The following is a 21986-nucleotide window of genomic DNA, read 5'->3' on the forward strand; positions in this document are numbered from 1 at the left end:
TGAATAACATAACATAACCAAAGACTAAAGAATATTTCATGATCCACTGACTTTGTATAATGACATTTACTATATCCCTCTGTTGGAGACACAGAATAAAATACACTACATATATAAAAAGACTGAAAAAACTGCACAAGCAATCATTATTTTCTAGGTATGTGTCTTTAGTACCTCTTTCTCAGAGACTATTAACACATTGTAGAATTATTATGGTTCTCCTGAATAAAAGTGGGATAGCTTGAATAAAACTTAGATAGCTCTGTTATATTTGGTAATAGAAATATAGAGGTAGGTCTTGAAATGGCATTAATATAACAAATCTTATTTCCAAGGTATTTCCAAGGGTAGCAGAGAAGAATCTGTGGTGGAAAGAAATAGATGTGGTCCAGTCACAAGGGTAAATCTGGGTAAGGTGTCTCCATGGCCTGAGACCTGTGAGCAATGCAATGTAGAAGAAGGGCTGGAACGATGATGATGAGCCACAGCACCACTTTCAGTTTTCTGAGATAAAAAATTAGAACACTTGGTAATGTTCAAGAGCAAGGAGGAAGGAGGTAGACAGTAAGAATGGCTTCCAGATTTCTGGCATAAGAAAGAGGATGGATAGAAATGATAACTGGGAGTTCAAAAACAGGAAAAAGAGTAAATAGACAAACTTAAAGATGTTAAGTAATGTATACCATATGTTTTGGGAAAATCATGAAGGTGAGTAAATGGAAATATAGGTCTGGTCCCTGGTATATGGATTTAAGAATGATCTGGGCATAATTAAAATGACAAAAGTAGCTACAGGGAAGGCTGAGACCAGTTAGGGAAGTGAGAAGGGGGAGGTGGGTACGGGAACATAATAGATGGAATATTGGTGTGAACTTAAAAAAAGTGGTCAAAAAAGTACATACTTAGCATTAATGATGTCCTGGGTTCAACCTCCCCAATCAAATGTAAACAAAAGAAAAGAGTTGGCCACACACTGCTTATTTGATGAGGGCAAGTTCACTGTTTCAGAAAACACCAACTGATAAGTGAGGCAGAATTAATAGAAAAATAATCATGTTTGAATCCCTTTGAAGACGCTAATTTCAAATAATGATTATCAGTGGATTAAACCATTACCCAAAGCCTGACATTGGGACGTTCCCATGGTATATTAGTTGGAAATCAATCATTGAAAGTGAGGCAATCATAATTCAACTAACTCAGTGAAAATGGAGCTCAGAAACAGAATATGAGCTATGAAATAATCTTGACAAAAATGCCTAAACAGAAACAAAACACAAGAATAAGTTAATATCACAAGGAGAATAAAAGTTTACAGAATTCTAAGAAAAGATTGTTTTTGTAACCATGGAATCAATGAAAACTTGCCTGGAAAACACTTCTAAGTCAACTGATCATTAATTTTTTGTCTCTGAAAATTAGCCAAACAAGAATAGCCTTACTCAAAGAAAAAAGAAAAAAGAAAAAGAAACCTTCCCTAGGGCTGAAGGCATGGCTCAGTGGTAGAACGCTGGCTAATGAGCAGAAGCATCTGATATCTAAGAGTACCAGTGTCTAACAAAAAAAGAAAAAAATGAAGAACCTCACTCAAACACACTTGAGTGTTAAATGATCAAGAGTCTTGTTTTTGTCAGTCATGGGCCTGGGTGCTATTCCTGAGCTCTTTAGCTCAAGGCTAGTGCTCTACCACTGTGAGCCACAGCACCACTTCCAGTCTCCTGATGGTTAATTGGGGAGATAGGAGTCTCACAGACTTTTGTCTGGGCTGGCTTTGAACTGCAATCCTCAGATCTCAGCCTCCTGAATAGCTAGCATTATAGGTGTGAGCCACTAACACCCTGCTTGATGATTGAGTCTTATTTATGTAATTACCTTTTTATGAAAAAAGTCAGCTTATAGACATTAAAAGTCTTAAATTCTCTTTTTCCTTCCTTCCTTTTCTCTCTTCTTACCTTCCTTCCTCTCTGAATATAGGGGTATGAGTTTGGGATCTTGTTCTTGCCAGATAGGCAATTGGAACCTATTTCTTATGAATTCATGGCCTAAGAGATGCATAACCGCCCCCCCAAAAAAAATCCCAAACCCCCAAAACCAAAAAAAACCCAACCCAACAAAAAAAAATCCCTGGACTACAGCTTTGAGAAAAGCCCAAGGGCAGTGCTCAGTTCCTGAGTTCAACCCTCAAGACTGGCAAAAAAAAAAAAAGACCAAGAAAGCAATGGTCAAAGGTTAAGAAAAACAGACGAGAGAAGGAAAATATCTTTTTGTGTGGGTCACGGGGCTTGAACTTGGCTCTTCAGCTCAAGGCTACCGCCCTACCTTGGGCCTAGGTACTGTCCCTGAGCTCTTCAGCTCAAGGCTACCTCCCTATCCTTGAGCCAAGCCCCAATTCCCGTTTTCTAGAGGTTAACTGGACATAAGAGTCTCAGGTTCTTTTGTGATGGGGCTGGCTTTGAACCTTGATCCTCAGATCTCAGCATCCTGAGTAGCTAGGATTACAGGCATGAGCCACAGTGCTGGCCAGAGAAGGAATATATTTCTAAGGGAAGGAAGGAGTGTCTAACAGTGTCAATCACTCCTTTATCTTCCCCTGTCCTTAACTGCTGCCTGCCCCATTCCCTTCTTCACAGACTAAGGGGATTACTATTAGAGAACCCTGGCTTATTATCCTGTAGCTCCCACTATTACCTGCAATTATGATATTTCTTTGTTTAAATGAGTTCTTCATCTCTCTCATCAAAACAAGGTATGTGAGATCACTGGAGATTTTTCTATCTTGTTTATACTTTATCTGCAGTGTGCTTAGCAAGAATTACCTGTTGAACACATTGTGTGAAAGAATGTGGTCATCTTTCAGACAACCAGCCATGAGTTTTAGCAACCAGATGACCAATGACAACAATAGTGAAAGCAGTTTCGGTAGAGTGGTGGGAGAAATGACTGGCTGTGGAATCAAAGTAGTTAAAATGTTATGGAAAGCAGACACTACTCTTCAAAGTGGGTTTGTACTGAAATACTATAGGAAGGAAGGCTAGGTGATAGAAACAGTTTGGTTTTGTCAATATTAGAGCATGCCTATTAGCTGAAAGGAGAAAGAAGCTAAAATGAAGGTTTAGTAATGTGAATATACATTTACTCATTTACGTAGTACTCACCTTTTAACCATTTGTATTGCAATAATAACAAAATGCCCCCCAAAAATTCCTCTCAAAACAAAATAACCACCCAAAGTACATAGTTCAGTGATTCACCACAAAGTGAATAAGCTATCTGACCATGACATATAACATTCCCAGAAACCTTCATTCAACACAATCACTTTCCCTCTTTTGATTGTGGCTTTTTTAATTTTTTTTTGCCAGTCTTTGTCCTTGAGCTCAGGGCCTGAGCACTGTCCTTGAGCTTTCTCAATTCTATAACTCTACCACTTGAGCCACAGCACCACTTCTGGCTTTTTTCTATGTATGTGGTACCGAGGAATCGAACCCAGGCCTTCGTGCATGCTAGGCAAGCACTCTACCACTAGGCCAAACTCCTGGCCTGATTGTGGCTTTTACTGTCCAAATATGGGCCCTAAAATACTTTAGTTTTGCCTGTTTAGTAAATGTTATAGAAAGAATCACATAGTATTTACAATTTTACAGGGTGTCCTAAAATCCTAGAGTATTTGCATGTAAATACAATTCCTATTGTATTCAACTCTATGAATATACTATGGTTTATCTACTGCTAGTGATCCAGTTTCCAGTGTTATCAAAAATGTTGCTATGCATGGCTTTGTTTTCTGGTGTACCTTGATGCATATAAATTGACTACATGCCTAGGAGTGGGATAAATGTATGAAAATATGGATATATTTGTCTGAGGACAAGAACTGCTTTCCAAAGTGGTTATACAAGCATTTATTTATTTGTGTGTGCATGCACACACATTTGCACAAGTGTGCGGGTACTGGGCTTGAACTAATGACTCATGGCCCAAGCACTTTTTTTTTGCCAGTCCTGGGCTTGAGCTCAGGGCCTGAGCACTGTCCTTGGATTTTCTCAAGGCTAGAGCTCTACCACTTGAGCCTCAGCACCACTTCTGGCTTTTTCTAAGTATGTGGTACCAAGGAATTGAACCCGGGTCTTCGTGCATGCTAGGCAAGCACTCTACCACTAGGCCAAACTCCCAGCCCCACTTTTGGGTTTTTAAAATTTCTTTTTTGGTCTACTGATCTTAATTCCATCTTTAGATGATAAGCTTTTTTCCAGCATTATTTTCTGCTTCGTATTACTTCTCCATAGTAAAATAAGGATGGATGGACATATATGTAGGTTTCTGGCCTCTATTCTATTGCTTATGACTACTATCTATACTAATTTCAATGCCACATTGTCCAAATTATAAGACTTGATACAAGTAAACCAAGTCTTCCTATTTTTTTCTTTTCTCTTTTTTGCCAGTCTTAGAGCTTGGACTCAGGGCTTAGGCACAGTTCCTGAGCATCTTTTGCTTAAAGCTAGCATTCTACCACTAAAACCACAGCACACCACTTCCAGCTTTTTCTATGTATGTGGTATTGAGAAACTGAACCCAGGGCCTCATGCATGCTAGGCAAGCATTCTATCACTAACAACATTCCTAGCCAAGTCTTCTTATCTTGAGCAAGAGGGTTTTAGTTATTCTTCAAACATTATCAATAGTATATCAAGTTCTAGATAAAAATTACCAGGATTTTTATTTAATTTTCACTGAAACTCTAGGTTTATTACCCAGTGTAGTAGTCACTAGCTACATATGACCACGATGTACTCAAAATGTTGCCAGTACAAATTGTAAGTGAAAAATACATGCTAAATTTTAAATTTCAAAAAATAACACCTCAATCTCTTTCAAAGGCAATTTACATGTTAAAATGCTAATACTCTGAATGTCGGCTTAAAATTTTTTTATTATTTACTTTTTAATGTACATACTAGAAAACATACATGGCTTGAACTACATTCCATTGGATAATACTGGGTTATGGAACCAAAATCTTTGTAACACTGGGTCTTTTATAATATAAACATGGGTTTTCCTCCAAGATATTTAAATTTTTTGTTTTTTGTTTTCTGGGTTTTTTTTTTGTTGGTCCTGGGGCTTGAACTTTGGGCCTGGACATTGTCCTGAGCTCTTCAGCTCAAGGCTAGTGTTCTACCACTTAGCCACAGTGCCACTTTTGGTTTTCCGGTAGTTAACTGGAGATAAGAGTTTCATGGACTTTCCTGCCAGGCTAGGATTACAGGCATGAGCAACTGGAAACAGGTTTTTTTTTGTTTAAAAATTATCTACTTTAGGGCTGGGAGTTTGGCCTAGTGGTTAAAGTGCTTGCCTAGCATACACAAAGACCCGGGTTCGATTCCTTGGTACCACATACATACAAAAAAACCCGGAAATGGTGCTGAGGCTCAAGTGGTAGAGCTCTAGCCTTGAGAGAGTCCAATGACAGTGCTCAGGCCCTGAGCTGAAGCCCAGGACTGGCCAAAAAAATTTATCTACTTTAATGTGGTGGCTCTCACCTGTAATCCTAGCTACTCAGGAGGTTGAGATATGAGGATCATGGTTCAAAGCCAGCTTAGGCACTAAAAACCGTGAAACTCTTATCTTCAATTAACTACCAGAAAACTGGGAGTGGTACTGTGGCTCAAGGGTTAGGATGGTAGCCTTAAGCTGAAGAGCACAGGGACAGCACCCAGGCCCACGGGTAGGGTGGTAGCACTGAGCTGAAGAGCTCAGGGACAGTGTAAAAAAATATCTATTTTGGGGGTGGTGATATGGTTTAGTGCTAGAGTGCTTGCCTAGCATGTATGAAAACCTGGGTTCAATTTCTCAGTACCACATAAACAGAAAAAGCTAGAAGTGGCATTGTGGCTCAAATGGTAGCACTGTAGCCTTGAGCAAGAAGCTCAGGGGCAGTGCCCAGACCCTAAGTTCAAGTTCCAGGACTGGCAAAAAATTCTCTATTTTTTTGCATGTAAGTCTTGTATAACTTTTTTGCTAGATATTCTCTAGAAATTTGATCATTTTATTTTTTTTGTTGGTTGTAGGACTTGAACTTAGATCTCAGTGCTGCACCTAAGCTCTTTTGCTCAGGGTTAGTACTCTATCACTTGAGCTACAGTGCCACTTCCAGTTTTCTAGTGGCTAACTGGAGATAGGAGTCTCACTTTCCTTCCTGGGCTGGATTTGAACTGTCATCCTCAGATCTCAGTCTTCTGAGTAGCTAGGATTACAGGCATGAGCCACCAGTGCTTGCTATTTTAATATTTTCTTTGTAAACAGTATGTTTTTGAATTTTCATTTTCTGTTACTAGAGTATATAAATGAAAGATTTATATAGTAAGAGTTTTATTTATTGACCTTGTAAAACCTGCAATTTTGCCAAGATTATTCCAGAATTTTTATGATAACTAGATTTTTCTAAGGACATGTTACTTAATAATAACAATTCTATTTGTTCATCTTCCTTTTTTTTTTTGGTGTGAGGGGTGCGGGTCCTGGTCTTGAACTCAGGGCCTAGGCAATGTCTTTGAGCGTTTGTGCTCAAGGCTAGTACTCTACCATTTTGAGCCATGGAGCCATTTCTGGCTTTTAGATAGTTAATTGGAGATAAGGGTCTCACAAACTTTCATGCCTGGGCTGGCTTTGAGCTGCAATTCTCAGGTCTCAGCCTCCTGAGTACCTAGGATTACAGACATGAGACACAAGCATCCAGCTTAGTTATTTCTTATACTGTATCCAGCAATCTAAAATCTCATTTAGATTATTTCAAATTATTTTTTTAAAATCTCATCAAAATATCTTCAATAGGTAATACTTACTTAAGAATCATAGTCATTGTTTCTTTTCGATCTTTTCCTTGGAAAGGTAGTGTACCAGTGAGCATTTCAAACTATAGAAAGGTAAAATAACCATATTAGTTTTAAGTAAGAATAAAAATCTCAAGGCCAGAAGGCAAACAAGCATCACCTTGATTATAACTAAATTTTCTGAAACTATTATCCATCAAAAGGTTATTCATTATTTCTTCTATGTATCTGTGCCAGTACTGGGGTTTGAACTCAGGGCCTTGAGCTCTTGCTTGGCCTTTTCCAGTTTAACACTGCTATTTTTCCATTTGAGCCACACCTTCATTTCAGGGTTTTGGCTGGTTAGAGGTAAGACAGACATTCGTTTGTTCCTTTTTTTTTTGCCAGTTCTGGAGCTGGAACTGAGTCTGGGCACTGTCCTTGAGCTTCTTTTGCTCATAGCTAGCACTCTATCACTTGAGTCACAGCATCACCTGCAGCTTTTTCTGTTTACCTGGCACTGAGGAATTGAACCCAGGGCTTCATGCATGCTAGGCAAGCTCTCTACAAACAAGCCACATTACCAGCTTATTTTTCCCTTTTCAAATGAGGATAAGACTGAAACCATTAATGGGTTACACAGTCCTTCTATATTGTAGGTAAGTATTTTCTGATTATTTATTACATGTACTATAGAATATTAAATGCAAAAAAATGCTAGTTTGTTTCATAATGTTCACTGTTCAAAAAAAAGAATTCCCACCTCCTAAACAGAACAAAACAACCTTACCATTAACACACCAAAAGACCACCAGTCAGCGCTCTGAGTATGACCTCTACGATTAACTACTTCTGGAGCCATGTATTCCACAGTTCCACAAAAAGAATATGCCTTCTTTTCATGGTCAATAGACTCTTTACTTAGGCCAAAATCTGCCAAAATAAGTATTGATTCTGTAAATATCCCACAATAAATTGCATACATCAAATTTAAACTTTCAATTCTAGTATTTATACTAATTATTAGAAATTCTAATAATGCATTTTTTGGGCACCTCTCCTGGGGCTTGAATGCAGGGCCTAGATGCTGTCCCTGAGCTTTTTCTTCCCCTGAACCTAGTGCTCTACCACTTGAGCTACAGCTTCAGTTTCAGATTTTGGGTGATTAATCAGAGATGAACACTTTCTTGACTGGGCTGGCTTTGAACCATGATACTTAGATCTCAGCCTCCTGAGTAGCCAATAAGCATGAGCCACTGGCCTGGTTTACAATTTAACACACCGTATTACTCAATATTCATAATCAATTGTAAAGAAAATTTACATAGGGTAGAAAAAATTTATTTTTCTATTTCCTTACATTAGTTATTCAGGGACATTTGTTATAATTACAAACATTTATAATGTATTACAATTAATCTAGGAAAGACTATTTTAAGTAAGATGAGGATTTTTACCTGTTAACTTGATATGACCTTCTTCATCAAGAAGAATGCTAAAAGAAAAGAAAGTCAGAAAATCTTTTAACTCACCAAATAGAAATTTATATAAGCTACAACTAAAAAAATATATGTTTTAAAATGGTATTGAGATTTGAAACCTGAGCCTTTCAATTATATGGAAAGTACTTTGCCACTTCAGCCACACTCTAATCCCTTTTTGTTTTAGTTGTTACTTTGGATAAGGGTACTAGGTTTTTGCTAAGGGCTATCCTTAAGCCCACAATCCACTTACTATGTCACATGTAGTTGGGATCACAGGCATATTATCATCACACCCACCCCTCTGAAATTACTGAAAGCAAAGTTAGAATAAATGTGATCATTTGACATTTTAGACTGTTAACAAGAAGACAAAGAAAATAGGTGAAATTGTTTTTGACATGTATTTATAAGAGATCCCAAAGGCAAGTCCTTGTAGTAGTGAGCCAGAGGTAACTGAAAATTATTTGGAAATGAACTCAACAAGGACTATTCAAAGATGCTTTCTGTTTGATAGGACTGGGAATTGGACTTTGGGTTGTGCACTTGTAAAGGAGATGCTCTATCACTTCAGCCTCTTATTGCACTGGTTATTTAAAAAATATTCTGTTTGGCCAGGAGTTTGGTTTAGTGGTAGAGTGCTTGCCTAGCATGCACGAAGATCAGGGTTCGATTCCCGAGTACCACATACATAGAAAAAAAGCCAGAAGTGGAGCTGAGGCTCAAGTGGTAGAGCTCTAGCCTTGAGAAAGTCCAAGGACAGTGCTCAGGCCCTGAGTTCAAACCCAGGACTGGCAAAAAAAAGGCCTGGAGTTTGGCCTAGTGTTAGAGTGCTTGCCTAGCATGCACGAAGACCCGGGTTCAATTCCTTGGTACCACATACATAGAAAAAAGCTGAAAGTGGTGCTGAGGCTCAAGTGGTAGAGCTCTAGCCTTGAGAAAATCCAAGGACAGTGCTCAGGCCCTGAGCTCAATCCCAGGACTGGCAAAATATATTTTGTTATTATAGTGTTGTACAGAGGGGTTTTAGTGTCCCCACTAAAAGAAAGCAAAAAACAAACAAACCCCAAAACAAATGAACAAAAAACCCCAAAGCTACCACCACTACAACCAACACCAACACTATCAACAAAAACATTGGTTATTTTTGAGATAGGGTCAGTCTGGACTGGGATCCTCCTACTTTTGTTTCTCCTGGTATTATTAAGGATGACGGGTGTGCAACACTATGTTTAGCCACTGGGTTTCCTGCCTAACTGGGTTAACAGTAGTTGCTAACCACTCTCAGCATTGAGGTGGCGTCTCCAGAACTACTTACTCTCTAGGCTGCCCTTGAGCAGTAAGCTTAACTCTCAGTATTTTCCTACATGTACAAGCAACTGTGCCCAGGTCCAAGGTGTTCTATATTTTAATGCAGGTCGTTCTCTTGGTTAGTTGTGTTTTGTACTGGTCCTAGGGCTTGATCTCTGGGCCTGGAAACTTTCCCTGAGCTTTTGTGTTCAAGGAAGCATTCTATCATTTGTGCCACAGCTTCACTTGCAGTTCTTTGTGGTTAATTGTAGATAAGAATCTCATGGATTTTCCTACTCAGGTTATCTTCAAAACATGATCCTAAGATCTCAGCCTCCTGAGTAAGCTAGTGTTATAGGTTTGAGCCACTAGTACTCAGCTCTCAGTAAATTTTAAGGTAGTTAACACAAGCATGTTTTTCTAATTTTTTTTCCTGACATAACCTATACAATCTGCTTGTCTTTTAATGTATCTTTTTCTGCACATTCCTTGTTTGTCACTGAGCTATCTTTTTTTGGTCAGTCCTGGGTTTGAGCTCAGGGCCTTGAGCACTGTCCTTGGACTTTCTCAAGGCTAGAGCTCTACCACTTGAACCTGGGCCTACACGCATGCTAGGCCAAACTCCTGGCTTCTCACTGAGCTATCTTTTGATGTACACTTTCTCCTGTGTCTTAACTCTTTCCCAGGAAATTGTCAACTCTTAGAGGTTTTGACCTTACTTATTTTGTTGCTCAGTGTCTGCAGAGTACAGACAAAGAACTGCTTGTTAGCCAGTTACTAGTTACTCTGGAAGTTGTGACCTGGGAAGTGGTGATTCAAAGTTAGCACAGGCAAAAAAAAGCAGAGCCTCTATCTACATCAAATAAGCAAAAATCCTTGCTGGAGGTATGGCTCAAGTAGTAGAATGCCAGCTGTGAGCAAGAAAGCCAAGCAAGAGCTAGAGTTCATATGCAGACACAGAAGGTAGAGATAATCAGATCTGTAATTTAAGAAAATAATTTGGAGAGAAAATAAATGGCATTTAGTGAGTAAGCTCTTTGGTCCATGGCCAAGAAGATTGCAAAATGACACTCAGGTTTCTGGCTTGAGAAGATACTCCAGTGGAGAATAATGCCATTAATTATGAAGGTAAAGAAGTAAGTAAGTAAGCAAGCCAGGTGCTGGTGGCTCATACTTTTAATTATAGTTGTTCAGGAGGTTGAGATCTAAGGATCAGAGCTCCAAGGCAGCTTAGACAGGAAAAGTCCATGAGAATTTTATCTCCAATTAGTTACCAAAAAAGTCAGAAGTGAAACTTCTGGTTGAGTGCTAGTCTTGAGCAAAAGAGTTCAGTGACAGTACCCAGGTTCCAAGTTCAAGTCCTATGACTGGTGTACACACACACACACACACACAGGTAAGTACTATAAGCTAATAAATACAGTGATATAGTAAGTACTACAAGCCCATAATAGTATTTCTGGATAGGTGTTTTATTTGCTTATTGTTGATTTATTTATTTTTGTCAGGGCTTAAGCACTGTCTCCTGGGCTTTTGTGCTCAAGGCTAGTGCTCTAGTACTTTCACAGCTCTACTTCCAGTTTTCTGGTGGTTAACTAGAGATAAGAATCTCAAAGACTTTCCTGTTCTGGCTGGCTTTGAACAGCAATTCTCAGATCTCAGCCTCTTGAGTAGCTAGGGTTAAAGGCACAAGGCACCAGTACCCAGCTTGGTAAGTATTTTAGTACGATTTCAATACTCAGAAATTAACCACCAAGAAGCCCAAAGTAGAGGTGCGGTTCAAGTGGTAGAACACCAGGTCTAAGCGAAAAAGCTAAGTGACAGTACACAGGCCTCTGAGATCAAGGCTCAATACTGGCACACACATGCACACATACACATACATACAAATTCAAAGATGAGGGATGTGTAACACTGATCAAAATGTGCTATAGTCATAAACTACATACACATACATACAAATTCAAAGATGAGGGATGTGTGACACTGATCAAAATATACTGTAGTCATAAACTAATTTGTTGAGTTGAAACTCCTTTGTACAACTGCTTAAAGGTAATAAAAAAATCACATCAGAAAAATATCAAAGAATGCAATTTCAAAAGTGTATGTAGTGATGAAGTGCAGGTACCCTAAATGCAATGCTGTGGGAGTTCTTTAAGGTTACTTTTTATACTATCTCCTTAATAATTATATTATACAGTAGTCAACTTAGCAGTAGGATTTCTTACTTTTCTGGTTTTAAGTCTCTATAAATTATTCCCAGGCTATGTAGATGGTCTAAAGCAAGTGCAAGTTCAGCCAAGTAGAATTTGACATCTTCTTCTGTGAACATCACCTAAAATAAAATAATACTTTTTATCTCTTTTCTTTTTGTGTGTGCCATTTTTAAGTATCCATTTGAGAGCTTAAATATTCAAAGAATATTTATTTATAAGTATGATAATTATATATAGCTTTTATCTACAATTTACTTAAGAAAGAAATCTGAAAAATGATCTTATCAGTCAGGTAAAATCACTTATTAAATCTTAACTATGCATTGTGAGGGCCTCAATTTTACACTTAAAGTAATAACTATATTCAGGGTTGTGCTATTGTTGCCTTACCACAGTATTATTTTAGAAGTGAAAGTGATATTTAAAATGCATGCTGAATTGCCACTATTAATTGTTTAAAGATATGCTGCTAATGCATTATTGCTTCTGAAAAATACTATAAAAGAAGCAAGGATGAAAAAAAGATAGATGGTCAAATGAAAATTGTTTTTATTATAAATTCAAAAGAAAGGAAAAGAACTCTTTGGCTCAGGTTCTTCAATGTAACAATCTCTGAATTAGAGAAAATATAATACCTCTTTGGATAAGCGTGTAAACAAATCTCCTCCCCTGAGAAAATCCAAAATAAGATACAGCTTCCCTTCAGTCTGAAAAGCTGAATGAAGAAATGACAATTTCAATTTAATCCATTATAGTTTTAATTTTTAGGTTTACATAGGTCAGTGCATTCACAAGTAAATATTATTTTCAGAAAATTAATAATCATATCACCCTAAATTTTCACTTAGAAGAAAACATTAATTTCTCTTAGTTTCCATGTGGGAATGTCAAATGTAGCCTGCCTGGCTTTTCTTCCTTTCTTTCTCTTCCTTTCTTCCTTCCTTCCTTTTTTTTGCCAGTCTTGGGCTTAAGCTCAGGGCCTGAGCACTGTCCTTGGATCTTTCTCAAGGCTAGAACTCTACCACTTGAGCCTCAGCACCACTTCTGGCTTTTTCTAAGTATGTGGTACCAAGGAATCAAACCTGGGTCTTCCTGCATGCTAGGCAAGCACTCTACCACTAGGCCAAACGCCCAGCCTCATCTTTCTATCTTTCTTTCTTCTTTCTTTCTTTCTTTCTTTCTTTCTTTCTTTCTTTCTTTCTTTCTTTCTTTCTTTCTTTTCCTTCCTTCCTTCCTTCCTTCCTTCCTTCCTTCCTTCCTTCCTTCCTTCCTTCCTTCCTTCCTTCCTTCCTTGCTCTACAACTGGGCAACAGACCCACTTCAGGCCTTTTCTGTGTATGTGGTACTAAGGAATCCAACTCTGGGCTTTGTGCATGCTAGGCAAGCACTTTATCGCTAGGCCAAACTCCCAGCCAAATGCAGCATTTCTACTTTTTTTTTTTGCCAATCCTGGGGCTTGAACTCAGGGCCTGGGTACTGTCCTTGGACACTTTTGTTCAAGGCTAGGACTCTGCCAATTGAGCCATAGCACCACTTCTGGCTTTTTCTGTGTATGTGGTTCTGGAGAATTGAACCCAGGGCTTTGTGCATGCTAGGTGCGCATGCTAGGCCACGCCCGCAGCCTGCAGCATTTCCTATTATGTAAACCAGTAGGTCTTTAACAAGCAAAAATCTTTCAGGAATATAATAGTTCTAAATAAGTTCTGAGCAATAAGAAAAAACACCCAGCGGAAAAAGACTTTCTTAACCATGAGGTAAAATATACAAACCATACCACATGGGTGGGTTGATTAGATTTCATTACACATAGGAAAGAGCTATGGTACCTTTACTCACTAAGAAGAGGCACATGGCTATATAGAAAGTTGATAAAAGTTTAACGATGCTGACATAGAAATCTTAACTTTAGGATGGGATTACATATATGGACTAATAAAACAGTGGTATATCATTTTTAATTATTAGAATAAAAGGATCATTATACATTCTACAGGTACCTCTTAGAAACCATTTTTTGTATTGTTTAAACAGTATAAAATAAAATTTAAGAAGTTTTAATTTCTATGACTTTATCTGCTAAAAAACTACTTTTAGACATTCATATATCACAATACACTTAGGTGGTAGGGGAATGAGGTAATGGGATGAGACAGATAGTAGTTCAACACTTACCATAATGCAACTTGACAATGAAGGGATGGTTAACTTCTACCAAGATATCACGTTCCATTTTTGTTCGAACACGGTCTCGAACTATAAAAAAATTGCATATGTATTACATTGTAATTATCTCAAAGATAATGTTAAAAACAGATTTTAATGTCTACTTTAAAATTTGCCTGTATCTATAAAGTATGATTTTTATTGTTCTTAAATTCACAATACTTGTACTATATTATATAACTAACCCAAAGAAATTACGTAGTTATAAAATCTGTGCTCCAAGTGAAAAAAAGTAAACTGATGACGTCAATGTAAAATCTAAAAGTACTTTAATCAAAGTTGTGAATGAAATTTTTTTAAAAAAATAAGGCATACTATAAATTATTATTTAAAAAAACTAGAACATTTTTACTAACTCTAATGGAGCTGATACTACCGGACCTTTGAAAAATTTGTGACCACTTGATGAGATAACTTGTCTGGCCAAAAAAAAAAAGTAAGCTCAATATCAGTTTTATTTGCATAGAAAGGCTGGAGGAAAGAGTGAGGGTTAGGGAACAAGCTTTAAGAATTTTCTAGTGGACTTTAGGACAAGAAAGAGGGCCTAAACAACACTGGGTATGGAGTATAAGTAAGGTCACGGAGACACGAATGAAAAACAGGAAGGAGACAAATTAGTATGGAAATAAACCTTTATAAGACGGAATGCAGGAAGAATTTATGTTTCATTCTGAGGGTAAATTTCTCTTCTACCAAGGAACAAAGTCTAGGTAGTAGTAATTTGAAATACAAATAACATAATTTTCCGTAATTTTTTTATTTTTCAGTGGTGTATGTTTTTTACATTCTTACTGTTACAATGTTGCAATAATTTTCAGTAATATGAATTCCTTTTTGAGTTTATTCTTTTAGATTAATTTAGCAATATTAATAATAGCTCTTTATACTTATTGTAAACTGCTTTCTAATTTACATTCCAGCCATATGACATGGTATCCCACTATTTTAACATGCATTTCTTTGCTTTTTTTCCAGCAAAACCCAACATCTTTGCAAAGACTATTTTATTTTCTATTTAAACTATTCTGAAGTCCTTCACATGGAGGTTGTAATGATATTTATTACCAACTTCTAACTCTGTCATTCTTTTTATATTTATTAGTTGAAACTCTATTGGAAGGGAGAACTTTCCCATCTTCCTAATTCACTTATGGATTAACTGAGATGGCTACTCAGTTCAATGGGCTATACTTTATAATAATTAATTTGTGAAGTGTTCAAATTATTACAGATTTAGCCAGCTGAAGACGTTTAACAAAGTGTTTAAATTAATTTACTATTTGAGGCAAGTGTTTTCCTCTTTTCCATTTAAACTATTTTTCACTGTACAAAATGTTATTTTTTGTATTGTTAATTAGTTGTAATTTGTTCAATTTTTACAAGCTTCCTAGATATGTTAAGTCATAAAATTCAAATTGGCTGGAGTTTGTTATGGTGTAAGGTTGAAGGGAAGACAGTTTCTAGAATGCTCAGGGACATTTCAAACACAACTTGCGAAACTTCTAGTTCATTTCCCATTCGTCTACAAACATGTTTTGTTATACAACACAGCAGGAACCCAATATCTGTAACAAAAATATTTTATGTTCAAATCAAAGTTTAGTTGGCTTGAAATTCATCAAATAAAAGTTCAATCTTAAATTCCACTTGTCTAAAGCCCAAGATAAGCTTCTTTGCTTTATAATGTGGCAATTCTTCTTTCTCCTCTCTTTTGTTAACAGTACTAGGGGCTGACTTCATGCAAATGCTATTATCATTTGAGCAATGCCCTTAGTACAGAAATTCCTGTTCTTATATGATTCTTAACACAGGACAAAAAAGTCTCTAAAAAAGGCAGTAACAGGAATATAAGTGGCCCTCTCTCACATCAGAGCAATATGGCAACCTTTCCATTTGTTTAGACTACATGACCATTATAGCAGAAGCACTTACCTTTCAGTGTAGCCTTCTTCAATACCTTCATGGCATAAAGCTGTCTAGCATCAGAGCCTGAGATTTTTTTAACTAAGAAAACCTGTATTTAAATAAGAGAAAAAGTATTACCAAATTTTCATAAGCTATGTTTCATGAACTATGCTCCTTTGTTAAAATAAGACTCCTTGGGGGGACCGGGAGTTTGGCCTCGTGGTTAAAGTGCTTGCCTAGCCTGCATGAAGACCCGGGTTCGATTCCTCGGTACCACATACATAGAAAAAAAGCCGGAAGTGGTGCTGAGGCTCAAGTGGTAGAGCTCTAGCCTTGAGAAAGTCCAAGGACAGTGCTCAGGCCCTGAGCTCAAGCCCAGGACTGGCAAAAAAAAAAAAGACTCTTTGGGGCCAAGAGTTTGGCCAAGTGGTAGAGTGCTTGCCTAGCATGCACGAAGACCTGGGTTTGATTCCTCGGTACCACATACATACAAAAAAAGCTGGAAGTGGTGCTGTGGCTCAAGTGGTAGAGCTCTAGCCTTGAGAAAAGTCCAAGGACAGTGCCAGGCCCTGAGTTCAAGCCCCACAACTGGCAAAAAAAAAAGAAAAAGACTCCTTCATAATAAAACTTATTGTATCTATCAGAATGCACATATATATATTCTGATATATTATAATCTCTTATATTCTGTATATATGTACATACATTAAATTCTGTATATATATTCTGATACATCAGATTTATTCAAACGTATCCCTTACAAAGTTATACACAGGAGTTATAACTTGAGGTGTCAATGTAAGCAATTTTTTTCCTCATTTTGTTATTTGCCTTTCCCCAAAGGGCATATAATACAATAAGACAGAGAAAAGTACTACATGTTTAAGTATAATACAAGTTATGGCCTGATTTAACAAAAAATAACTTTTTTTTTGAGTCCGTTGACTTTTTTCTGATCTGGGGATGGAACACAGGGCCTCACATATGCGGGCAAGTATTTCACCACTGATCAACAGTCTCAGCTTCACAACAAAATTCTTTCTTTTTTGTGGATCATGGGGCTTGAACTCTGCTTTGGTGCTGTCCTTGAGCTCTTCCTTAGAGCCCTACCCTTGAGCCAAGCCTCACTTCCCATTTTCTAGGGGTTAATTGGAGATAAGAGTCTCAGGTTCTTTTGTGCCCGGGATGGCTTTGAACCTTGATCCTCATTTCTCAGCCTCCTGAGTAGCTAGGATTACAGGCATGAGGCACCGTGCCGGCTTCAAAATCCTTTTACATACCAGGGGTAGAACACAGATCTTTACACTTGGTAGGGTCATAGCTGGTGCTCTTATCACTCAAACTATGCCTCCAGCCTAGATTTTCATTGGTTATTTTGGAGATGGGAATCTTATGGACATTTCCATCTAGGCTGGCTTTGAATTAGGATACTCCAGATCTCAGCCTCCTGAATAGCTTGGAATACAGATGTGAGCTACTCAGGCCCAACCTCAAAATTCTTATACAAGGCTTTCTCTTGACAATTTTCTGTTGATATAGTCACTGGTGTTCATATCTATATATGGAAACTCATAGAAATGTCACTGTTGGGAACATTTCGAAACATTTATACAGCGAAACACTAGTCATAAATATCTAATATGAATACAACTTCCCTTTTTTTTTGCCAGTCCTAGGGCTTGAACTCAGGGCCTGAGCATTGTCCTTGGGCTTTCTCAAGGCTAGAGCTCTACTACTTAAACCACAGCACCATTTCTGGCTCTTTCTCCATATGTAGTACCGAGGAATCGAACGTGGAATGCTAGGCAAGCATTCTATCACTAGGCCAAACTCCTGGCCATTCCCTAATTTTTTACAATCAAATTGTCACAAAACCTTCAATATAAATTTCCAGGCATATTATTAAATACCTTTATTTTTCAAATATTTTGGCCTGCTTTGAAAAAAAATGTGGGACTTATGCAAAATAAACTCTAAATAACTAATTGTCATGCTGTCTGAAGTCTAAAACAATCCTACTCATTTTTACTATTTCACGGTATTTTTGACCAAACCTTTAAACAAACCCGCTAAATGGACATGAGTTTCAACTCAATTTTCCTACCCTGTATTTGATTTGCCACAGGTGGAAGGGAAGCAATTATAATCAAGAATTAATTTTAGAGTAAATTCTCAATTTCCTGACTTAGCATACCAGGGCTGGCAGCCCGAAGTCACAAAATGATTTACTGAACTAGATTCTAGGGCAAGTTAAGAGTTTTCTTGATTTAAAGAAATGGAACCAAGGTAATAAGAATCAAGTAAAAAGGACCACGACTAACGCAAAAACCCTGAGGCAGAGTATGTATGTTGTTTTCCTCTAATCATGTCTTCCCCACCTTCACCAAGCCCCAACCTTTTGCTCCTTTCAGAAAATTATAGGGAACAATCTAGGAAGAAAAAAGTCTTCTTTTTTTTAATGGGTCATGGGACTTGAACTCTGGGCCTCGGCACAGTCCCTGAGGTCTTCAGCTCAAGACTACCGCTCTAGCCCTGAATCACACCCCTACTTCCCATTTTCTAGAGATTAATTGGAGATAAGAGTCTCACATACTTTAGTGCTGGGCTGGCTTTGAACTGTGATCCTCAGATCTCAGCCTCCTGAGTAGCTAGGATTACAGCCAGCTGAGTATTCTTATGTGCTTCTAATGTAGATTGCTGTTCAGTTAAAGGCAATCATAGATTATCAATACTTTTAAGCAGAAATAAACTTGAATTCAGTGGCGATAATTAGGATTTATCTGAATTTCTTTGCTAAGATTCTTCTATCAGGTCCTTTCCCATAAGAAAAATTCTTGTGGATGCCAAACTTTCTTCAGCAGTTCCTTGAAAACACCTTCGAAACACTTTTCAGCACTTCTTAACTTGCAGAATATTTTAACAAGCAATTACAGTACATCACCATGACAACTTTGGGAGGTAGGCATACGAAACAAAGCCTATTTTATAGCTATCCAAATTAGGGCTTAGAGAAGTTAAACAATTTGCTTAGTGTCACAGTGTTGGTATGGGAATAAGATCTGGACCAGCCACCCACTACTGGGCTTTTTGCTCACAGCATTCTTGAACAGCAGGAGTTCTAGCTGCCACCTGACTTTCCTCACCAGAGCATTTCTGACCTTTCTAACTCCTCCATGAAGCTATTCTGAGCTCTGACAGGTCATCCCTGTTTTCTTGGCTTCCATTGGCCTTTAAGGATGAGTAAGAAAGGAGACACCCTATTTTTAATGTTTGTTATTTATAGTAAGGTATTGAAGTCACTAAAAAAATAAAAAGAGAAGCATGTTAATTCCTAGGAACTTAAATATTGTGTTCTTTTAAATCTAACACATAAAAATAAACTCATCTATTTGTGCTTATTGAGTCACATGATAACATAATTTAACAACAGATATTATGTGTTTGGCTTTATATTATTTCTCACCACTACCCTATGAGGTCAGGGCTATTACTCACTCCTTAATTCTTTTCAGAACTGTATGGTAGGCACCGTGCTACTGGTTAGTGCTGAGGCATGGCTCTTGCACTCATGGAACATAGAGTTTAGTGGGGAACACAGCTAATAAAGAATTTTATGAGGGGAAATTGCAATTATGCTAAGGGTTATAAAGCTGAGGTATGTGATGTTGAAAGGGTGTAACAAGGGATTATGACCCAGGCAAGACAGAAGGGAAATTTCTTTGAGATCACAGGTACAAAAGAAGCTAACCAGCTGAGGAAGGGGATGGGTGGGGCAGGGTATTTCCGGCAAATAAGGAAGAAAGGCTTTCTACTGGAAAGAAGCCTAGCTTGCCTGAGAAAAAAAAGGCCAATGGGATCAGAACACAGAGTGAAAAGTACATAAAGCTTACGTTTTAGAGGTAACTAGGGAATACGCTGAGAGGTTCCTTAGCTATTATAAGAATTTGTCCTTATCATAAAAGCAAATGGAGGTCACTAAAAGGTTAAGAGGTTAAAATCTTAAACTATCATGTAAAAAAATACACTGAGGTAAGAATAATTTAACTTTGGGAAAACCCAGTTCAGAGATTCCTTCAATAGGCTAGGGAGACAGTGGTAGCATATTCTAGAAAGCATTATTTAAGAAATCTATTAAATCAATAGGACTTGGTCATAGATCAGTGTGTGTGCCACACGCACATGTGTATGTGTGTGTGTGTGTGTGTGTTTGAGAGGGACTTAATAACGATGTCAAGAAGGCTTTCCAAGTTTCTGGCTTAACTGGATGCCATTCATAATAAAAAAATGAAATAGGATAGGTTTGAGGATAAGGGAAGATCTTGAGAGTTTGGTCTTAGACTAATGAGGTTACGGCCTTTCTGACAAACAAATCGAAAATGTAGCTGTATAAAGAGTGCTCTGATCTTAAGTGAAGCGGTGGCTCACGCCTGTAATCTTGTAATACTAGCTAATCAGGAGGCTGAGATCTGAGGATGGAGGTTCAAGACCATTCGCTAAAGATTCTTATCTCCAATTAATCACTAGAAAACAGGAAGTGAGGCTGTGGCTCCAGGGGCAAGGTGGTAGCCCTCAGCTAAAGAGCTCAGGGACAGCGCCCAAGCCCAGGGGTAGGGTGGTAGCCTTGAGTTGACGAGCTCAGGGATAGCACTTAGGCCAGTTTAAGCCACACGACCAAAAGACCAAAACAGTTATGAGCTAAGAAGAATAATTTAATTGGATTCATTATATCAGCAGTATGTGAATTACAATTAAGATGGAGCACAGAAACAATCAATTAGTAGGAAGTACATGGAGATGGCAGCTTAAAATCAAACATGAAGGAACTTTAGTATTTAATCACTGGCTAAAGAAAGAAAATGGGGCTTCAAGAGGTTAAATAACGTGCTGAAGAACATACAGTAAATAGAAGAAAATGGAATTCAAATCTGGCTTAGAAGATAGACTTAAACCCATTATGTTCTGCTGGCCACTGAGTCTATATTTGGACTAAAAGCATGCTTTGGGTTTGAAAGACATTAACAACTATAACAAATTATCTATGTTACTCAAGAATTGCTAATAGTCTCAGTAAAATACACAAGAGAGTTAAGCTGGGGCTGTTTTGAAGCTTGTAAAACATGACATCTTTAAATGTTTCCTTATAGAGAAGTATTAGGGAATTACTGCACTGGCAAAGTAGAATACATGCTCTGAATTTTCCTCTTGCTGAAAACAGGTCTAGAATTATAATGTTATACTTCTCAAAATGGAGTAAAAAATGCCCCGGTGGTATTCAGAAGGGGGCTAAGGACTGTTTGAAGAAAACTGACTATGGTGCATGCTACCATCCCAGGGCTTGAACTCAGTGCCTGGGTACTCTCCCTAAGGTTGTTTTTTTTTGCTCCAAGGCTAGCACTCTTCCACTAGAACCACAGATGTACTTCTGGATTTTTCTGAGTAGTTTATTGGAGAAAAGAATCTCACATGAGGGAGGAAGAGGGGACTTGGGGGGGGAAGTGGGAGAAAGTGGAAGAGGTAACACTATTCATATAGAAATGAACTCATTACCTTATCATGTAACTGTAATGCCTTTCCTGCCTGGATTGGATTGGAACCGTAATCTTCAGCTATTAGACTCCTGAGTAGCTAAGATTACAGGTGTGAACCACTAGTGTATGGTTTAGAAAACATTTTTGATAAGCCAGTTAATGCTATAAATAATGAGACCCTGTCTCAAAAACTAACCATCTCCCAGTCCCCCCTCCCAAAAAAAGATCCCTATGCCCTACAGATGTTATAGAATAAAAACTTTACATTCTTTTTTCCATGCTTGAACTCAGAGCCTCAAGCTCTTGTTAAGCTTTTACCCACTCATGGCTAAAGCTCTACCACTGAGCCCTTCCTCCAGTTTTGACTTTTTCTGGAGATAAGACTCATATTTGTCTGCCTGGACTGACTTCAAACCTTCTTAGTCTCCTGAGCAGCTAGGATTATGGGTGGGTGTGAGCCACCAGTGCCTGGCTTTGCACTCATTTTCAATCTACACAGGGACTAGAAAAGAGGCCAATATATAGACA

General features: G+C 37.9%; 1 protein-coding gene across 5 annotated transcripts in view; it reads right to left on the bottom strand.

The window, feature by feature from the left end:
- Rps6ka3 (ribosomal protein S6 kinase A3) overlaps window positions 1–21986 on the bottom strand; it is a 92643-nt gene that overhangs the window by 20986 nt on the left and 49671 nt on the right. For all 5 annotated transcript variants that reach the window (XM_090326403.1, XM_090326401.1, XM_090326399.1 and 2 more), the window contains 7 exons: window positions 15958–16039; window positions 13975–14055; window positions 12438–12517; window positions 11815–11921; window positions 8270–8307; window positions 7603–7745; window positions 6846–6916 (listed from right to left, as the gene is read on the bottom strand). In XM_090326403.1, coding sequence (XP_090182529.1) covers window positions 6846–6916; window positions 7603–7745; window positions 8270–8307; window positions 11815–11921; window positions 12438–12517; window positions 13975–14055; window positions 15958–16039 — 602 coding nt within the window. The remainder of the gene's footprint in view (window positions 1–6845; window positions 6917–7602; window positions 7746–8269; window positions 8308–11814; window positions 11922–12437; window positions 12518–13974; window positions 14056–15957; window positions 16040–21986) is intronic.

This window comes from Megascapheus bottae, chromosome X (genome assembly GCF_031878675.1).
Source record: "Megascapheus bottae isolate mThoBot1 chromosome X, mThoBot2.hap1, whole genome shotgun sequence".
Taxonomy (NCBI): domain Eukaryota; kingdom Metazoa; phylum Chordata; class Mammalia; order Rodentia; family Geomyidae; genus Megascapheus; species Megascapheus bottae.